General features: G+C 34.2%; 1 protein-coding gene across 1 annotated transcript; it reads left to right on the top strand.

Annotated features, from left to right (window-relative positions):
• The first annotated feature begins 666 nt into the window (after window positions 1-666).
• LOC128231532 (uncharacterized) lies at window positions 667-3,914 on the top strand. Its single transcript, XM_052944926.1, has 3 exons — window positions 667-1,007; window positions 1,702-1,790; window positions 3,369-3,914. The coding sequence occupies exons 1-3, from the start codon at window positions 707-709 to the stop codon at window positions 3,690-3,692; spliced, it is 714 nt and encodes a 237-aa protein (XP_052800886.1). The 5' UTR covers window positions 667-706; the 3' UTR covers window positions 3,693-3,914.
• The last annotated feature ends 4,263 nt before the right edge of the window (window positions 3,915-8,177 follow it).

Raw genomic sequence — 8,177 nt, forward strand, 5'->3', positions numbered from 1 at the left:
CAGGCAAATAAAAATTTAATTGGGGTTTAAACCAGTCTGTGTGCACATCTCCACTCTAATCCCAACAATCCTGAATAAAGACGAATATTTTCCGAGATCTATGGTAGGTATTATAATACGCGATATTTCTATATTGTGTGTTTCATTTCTATTAAATTGGACGTACTAGCAAATAACTTCTACAACTTGTTTATGAGTATTTACGAATTGTCAACAATGTCATTTGGAAACCATTTTAAGAAGTGCATCTTGCGCTAAAATATTTTAAAACAGCCTTATCGACATGACCACAATAATCAACACAAATTATTCACTATCATGCTCTAAACATGATGGTGAAATCAAAAGATAGGTGTTTTGTGTGCTTCAAATGTAAAATTAAAATATGTAAATATATATTATTTAGTATTGTGGTCAGCTATAAAAACACATTATAGACAAAAGTTGTTAAATGTGTGTGCTTAAAGCAATTGTATTAGGACTATATGACCGTAAACTTATCAAGAAAAATAGGGCAATTCCATTTGTGTATTGTTATCTTCCATTCTACGTACCTATATATAAATATTCTGCTAATCAGTACGCCTTTGTCAGTGGGACTCTAGGATGCGCAATAAAAATGGCTCTAACTTCACTCAACATAGTGTTGGCGTGAACTTTGTTGGGTATTGTTGCAGCACAGGAGACTGAATTTGAATCTTTGATTATGAACGAGATGAAGAGGCTTAATTTTGAGTTGGGTGAAGTTAAGACAGAAAATAATGAACTTCGAGCAAGCAATATTGAAATAAAATCGCGCATGAACGAAATGGAAACCAGCATGAAAGTATTGACAGAAACAAATCAGGCATTTAACAATCGACTTAATAAGTGTGAAAAACTCAATGGTGACACAGAAAAGGATATGTACTTATCGATAGACACTGGCAATAACTCGAGCACACAGCACAAGGCAGTTGAAACAGAAGCAGAAGCTAATCCAGACCGACCTGCGCTTTCACGAAACAGTATATATATTTCTACTTGCGTTAACCATCATAAATCAGATAATATGTTTTTTTTACTGTTGCTTGTACTGTTATATATATGTTACTTTTTAGAATGATTTCGTAGATAATTATACAAAGGGCTAGACACCTGATGATCTAACAATCGGCAATTACAGTAAATATTCAAAACAAGCCTAGAAATGTCAATGCTAGCTAGTAGGAGATCGATAATACCTCCTTTTACATGATTAACAGAATAAACGCAACAACCATGTCTCATCTGTTTTCACGTTTTAAAATAGCGCATAATGGTTTCTCAGTGTAACTTTGATTATGAGTACAGATAAATGTACCCATGCTATTTTTAAACTCACTGGGATTTACGTGGTAAACAACACCAGTTAATTTCGAATTGAAAACAAACTGCGCAAACACAGCAAAATACGCATGTGTAGTAAGGATGTGATACATCAGAAAGTAACATTCAATGCGTTGTACACAACGATGTCAATTTAATGTAAGTTTTTGACGATTTTCTGATGTCTAGCCCCTTTAAATAATCAAACTATTATTTAGGCAAAATGACTTCAACATGCTTGCCAGCAATACGTAATTAAGTAAATTTACTTTATAGATACAACATTATCAACGAATATACCCACATTATAATTCTATATATAATGCATACAGCTTGTTTGGTTTTCATTGGTAGGTCGTGCCTCTGGAGAAGTCGCATTCCATGCGCACATGCGAGCCTCCAAATGCCTTGGCGCCCATGAGGTCTTCATTTTCGACGTTGAGGTGTTGTCTTGAATTTGGCTTTCAGTTTTTTATAGGCCTTTTAATTGTTTAAAACTGGCTCTATTGTTAAATACTGGATTCCGGTGCCATTTATCGAGAAAACAGCAATGTTAAGTTAGTTAAGTCATAAAGCTGTGATTTAATTGCATCGTTACCTTTCTTGGAATCCGAGCTTTTCAAGAAACGCTAGTTGCTGTAGGTTTAGTTGCATACACTCATTCAATGTTTTGATCGGAATCGGAGAATGATCCATGCATCTTACAACTGTGATTTTGATTTCATTGGGATCCTTATAGGGAACATGCAATGGCAAACCGTATTATTTGGTAATTGATTACTTGACTACCTTGGTCTTCATTTGATATACCTTACTGAGTAGGAAATCCTTTACCTCATGAATCGGTCAAACCGATTTGTTTATCCTGTCTTAAACTGGATTTCCGAAAGAAATCGATATTTTGTTGATTGGTCTCTTTTTGGTTCTCACTCGATATAGATATTTTTGTCGATTAACCTCAGAAAAATATCGACAACCTGCTTTCGAAAATCACCGCAAAACGCAGAACACTTGTTTAGCACCGCACGTACGAAAGTCGGAATCAAGTCAATAACAACTTTCATTGAATTATTGCATATAAGCAAATAGTTGATAAGTTGGCAGTATCCGTGTTTGGATTTGATGTTGCTTTAGGGATCTAAGAGGCTAACTATGTATTTGTTACATTTTCACGAAGACGTCATTAGACGGCTAAGATACTGCACTTAATTTTGAAAAAAGAAGATGCACGATGAATGATAGCGTAAGCCAACTTTTTAGCAGTCGTTCTCATTATTGCGTAAAAAGAATGATTGGCCACCAACCTTTTATTTCTTAGATATATTTGTTGCAAATTAGTTGACAACAAACTACTTGGCGACAATTGATGAGTATTGAAATACCGAACCTCCGCTGTCCATCCTTGGACATTTAAAGAAGTATGTAATATCATTGCGTCGGTTTAAATGCATACTTATTTCGCCCACAGGATTAAGCTAAGCTCACTATGTTCGTGTTTTCATAATGTGCGAATTATTTACCGTATGAAAAGTTTATCGACTTGAAATATGTATTATTCATTTTATAAAAATCAAAGAAAAAATTGGGGCCTGTTGTTCATCCTTCGGCATTTAAAGCTGCACACTCACAGGTTTACCAAAGTTTCAACTTTTGTATTTTTTGTTTTGGAAAGAGCAAAATTTTGCGTAAATATCTGCAAACCAATGATATAAGATTGCTGACAAAAGATCAGATCGCAGATTTTCATGTTTCCGTTACAAACGGTTTAAGAAAAATGCATAAAACATCGTTTTTTTAACTTCAATATAAAAATCTGCGATCTAATTTTTTGTAAGCAGTCTTATATAACTTGTTTCCATGGATTTTCGCAAAAAAATGGCTCGTTCCTAGACCGAAAATAAAAAAAAAGTTATCAATGTTCAATCTGTGAGAGTGCAGCTTTAAAGTGGTGTACATGTATTTTATCATTGCGTCAGTATGATCGCATATCGCATGTTTCACTATATACTTTATATTTTAAGATGACGGACCTTGGAAGCGGCTACAATAACAATGATGGAATATTCGATGTCCCTGTGGCTGGGATTTATGTATTTACCTTCACAATCTACGCCGAACAACATTATGAAGTCCGTGCTGAACTTGTCGTTAACGGTCAAGTAAAAACTGCACTGATTGCTGACGCAGATGAAATTAACGATTATCATACTGGAACCGCAACAATCGTAGTACAGGTCAATGCCGGGGACCATGTGTTCGTTCGAAGAGCTGACACATATTCAGAATCTTGCGTAACGAGCAATTTTTCCCGGGCTCTGACAACATTTTCTGGTTGGCTTCTGTAATAATATATATCTGATTCAGATACGTATTAAAACAAATGCTTTGATTTGCAATAATTTGAAATTATTTCACATACAAATGCTACGTGTTTGTTTACTTAACACAAAGTTTTAAAGTTTAAAATGGTCATTACTTGTAATGCACGTGTAACACAATGACTCAAGTTTTGGAACTTGATTTGAACCATCAATGATACATATTTAATAAAACAGTGTTTAACCAGAGTTTTTTTGTTCCTTCAATGCAGTCTCTACCATTGTTACATGGCGATGGCATGTACGATATTAGGCAAGGTGTCTCATTTAAGTAAGCCGCTTAAGTAAGGTGAAATAATTGAGATTATTGCGTTAGACTATTTTAAAGGAAGTGTAACAAATGCAATTTCTATTGTTATTATAAATGCATCATAAATCTGCAAGCGAAATATCTTGCAAAACACTGCACACTCAAGTGTTAAGTTATTGAGCTTGATTTGAACGCTCAAAAGCAACATATATTGAACGCGCCTATATGGTTTAAAGGGTGTTCTTAGCCTTAACACTACTGTTCAATATTTACACCTTAACTTCGATTTCTTAGATGTTTCATCTTCTTGCAATTGCGATTGTCACCCAATGAATGAAACATGTTTGAATATGCTCGGATCGCGCTTTAACATCTCGATATTGATCTACTTTTGTCAGTAGGACACAAATATAACTCAACATATGAAAAATGTTAATAAATGATTTCTTGAAATTTCGTTAAATTCATGATACTATTAAATGTATGTTAGCACATTTTATTAATCAGACATCTTTCAATGTTAGAAAAGTATCACTTATTTGTCATATTTGTTTACATTCGCGAAGGTCGCCATCTTGAATTTCTCAGCAAGATCTATGAAGTCGACCGAGGTCAACTCATAACTAGGTCACTCGACAAAGACAGGGTTGACCTATTGGGATTCTGCGCGGTCGATAAAAATACTCCCAGTGGCATTCAAGCTCAAGCGCTCTTCCAGTAGCATTCAGAGTAAATTTTCGGACATTTTTCTAATGAAAGACATCTAAATTTACACATTTTATAATTTAAAATAAACGTTTATATATGGTAAACAGTGTAATGCTGAAAATCAATTCCACTGAATCCAAGAGTAGTGTGACCTTTATTCAGTACTGATTTCAACAACTTGATTAGAAAATAACTTTTATTTTCATTGTCCTTGTGTTAAATGTGTATGCCGGTGGTGACTCATCGTTTAACTTCATACCATAGTGTTTTTTTTCAGAGGACGAGCGAATAAATCCGATTTTTTAGGAACTGCCATCTGCTTTGCCTATTTGGCAGGGATACCAATGTGCTTGTTTTAATTTTGATTTTGATCAATTTTCAAAAGGGAGCTACAGAAAATCGACGTATGTTGATAGAACTAACAGATGGCGAATAAAAGTGTACTATTTTGCCAAACTTAGGTCGAAGATACTAAGTAAGAGAAAAAGCAAATCTTTGCTGGCCTTAGGTTTGGCACTAGCATGTATTTTGCAATTATCAAATAATTTGTGAAAACTGCAGATACAGGTTTTGACAATTTATGTTATGGATACTTCATTTTTTTGTAAAAGGATACTTATAACATTAATTTAAATATTGTGCTGTTGTACATGTTTAAGTTGATTACAAATATTAATTATATTCAATATAATACAGCCAATTGGCAGGCAATTGAAGTAGACATGTGTGTTCTAACTCATAACTTTAGGAAAGTGTTAGATATCAAACAGGCATTTCGTTAATTTCGTTTTATAAAAATCGGAACTGTGTTTTAGCCGTGAATGTCTATATCTGTGAATACAACATTTACAGTCACAACAAAACGTGTACCATCTTTCGGCATCCGACATGTTTCTACCAAAAAAAAAGAATTCTTAATTGAAGGTACCTATTCAATTCTGTCGACAGCCTTGAAAGTAATATCCAAGTAAAGTAACAATTTGATTAGATAAGTTATGTAGCCCGTATAAAAAAGGATAATTTTCTAAGTTTTGACTTTTCCCGTTTTTAAGGTCAGTGTTGTCAGCCTGACGGACCTTCATATCTGGCGCATTACACATTTCATGTATTGTTCATAGTGTCGAATACGTTATTTCTTTTCTTCTAGCTTCTGGCAGAAACCAGATATTATATTAGTTTTATCATAACACAACTTAAGTTGGAATAATTTACATAATTATATAAAACTTAAGTTCTTTCAAGGAATAGTGTCCAGACGTATATACACAGTATATTACAACCCAATTACATTCCAATATATCTTATGAATGTTAACAAAGAAAAAGCAAATCATGAAAGGTAAAGTTTTATTTTTTAAACTAAAGTCATTTGCATTAATTAAAATAATGTACTTTTGTTTGCTCGCTAGATTTGTCTTCATGCATATTGCCAGGTAATAAACGCGGGATATAAGGCGGGAAAATCGATTCAAAATTAAATCGTTGTTACTCTTTAGTGGATGATATGTTTCACGGTTTTCTACCACTCCGGATCTTTAATACAGTCTCCTCCATGTAACTTCAAGACAAACTGCTCCCAATTCATTGTGATGCAGTAGCAATCCGGGGCCCAATAATCACCGGAAACGGAAATGCAAAATTTGTTGCCAGAGATGACCTTGTGTTCTCCATATTTTAGTACATTTCCCTCTTCCAGACCTTTAGCTGGATTTATCATGCAGTTGGCACCTGAAAATGTTAATTAAGATATTTTAGAATATTTTAAACAACAACTTCGATTTTGAAACATACACTTGCTTGATATTGGATCGATATATATATCAATATATATCAATTGGGACCATGGCGTGATTTTGAGGGCGTTATACTGAAGCGAAACAATATATAACATTTTACGTCAGATTCACGTAAATATTCAGCACAAAGCGGCAGTACGGCGGCACGTATATACGTTAATTACATAGTTAACAATAGTAAGCATTGGTACATTATCGGTAACAATATGCAGTGTCACGTATTGTATTTGATGATGCGTAGTTCTGTGAACAAGATCCATCATACAGGGGTTGGATATTATGACATGTTTAGTAAACAAAAATTACCATTGGGGCAGATCCAGTTACAATTTTCATCAACAACTGGGTCGACGCACTCGAGAGGCTCAGTGGGGCATGTTGGGGGAGAACACGTGACAACACCCCCTTTACATACGCATGCGTCACAATGATCTTCAAATGGACCTAAACAAAAAAATAAATAGGTTATTGGTATCATATGATTCCATTCGATACCACAAAGCGCAATATATTTCAGCTGTTGTTACTTCTTATTAACAGAGCCTTTGCTTTACTAATCGTCTATAATTTAAACAATTAATCTCGTTGAATAATTTAATACGTTACCTTCTGGCACTAACACTCCATTGACAGAACACTGACACGTTTCACAACACGACTCAGGTGCAAAATACCTCTGGTCCTCAGGGCACTCAAGTTTGGGACACACTAGGTCCTTGCACGAGTCATCGGGGACAAGGCACCCGCATTCATTTTTCTTCTGTTTATTTACACCACATTTTGGTGGATCACATGGTCGCTTTTCACAATTGAATTGTCCATTTGCAAAGCATTCACACGTGTTGCACGGGTCATTAAAGGGACCTGCATAGTACAACAGACAGTATTAAGTACAGGGAGTGAACTCAGTATGAGACTGTATTATCTCTCTCGGATAAACTTCGCTGGCCATCCAATCAAAAAGCGTACATCAAAAAATTGTCTGATCTTATCTTTTTGTATTTTAATTAAACATTTTACTTGCAAAGCTTAATAATATTTGAAATATATTGACATTCGTAGAATGTCGTCTAAGATATCTCATTACTACTGAATTTTACTGAAATTAAAAAGAAATCAATGACATACTTGTTTACAATCAATGATAATTGGGGTCCCAATATGATGTATTTTTTAAATTAAAAAGATAAATAACTTACACCGTTTTAGATACTAGAAATCGCATTTTGATGAATCACGAAATGGGAACGTGCTAACAGGAATGAAGATTGTCACATTAATGTTTCAGGCGAAAAAAAATGCAACCCTTAAACAGCTTAGTAAATAGTTGTAATCCTTTCTGTAGAATAATGTTTTTTAAGGTTATAATCTACTGATTAAGTAACGTCTGGAGAAAAAAAAAATTCTAGTTTTTTCTTGCATTGTATTGAGAGAGTTACGTTTAATGGATAATTGTGGATTTTTGTAGATCTTTTTTTGGAATACCATATGCATGTATTTTATTTATATTAGGACGGATTATATAATTCAAATTATAAAACTTTAAGAAACTCAGATCACAATATTTCTTATAATCAGGGCCAAAAATATACTGCCTACCATCTTTTTAAAAGACACCTCGTTGAAAAAAATATTTTAAACATAATTACCCTCCGGCACTAAGACTCCATTGACAGAACACTGGCATGCTTCACAACAC

The sequence above is a fragment of the Mya arenaria genome, chromosome 1, assembly GCF_026914265.1.
Source record: "Mya arenaria isolate MELC-2E11 chromosome 1, ASM2691426v1".
NCBI lineage: Eukaryota > Metazoa > Mollusca > Bivalvia > Myida > Myidae > Mya > Mya arenaria.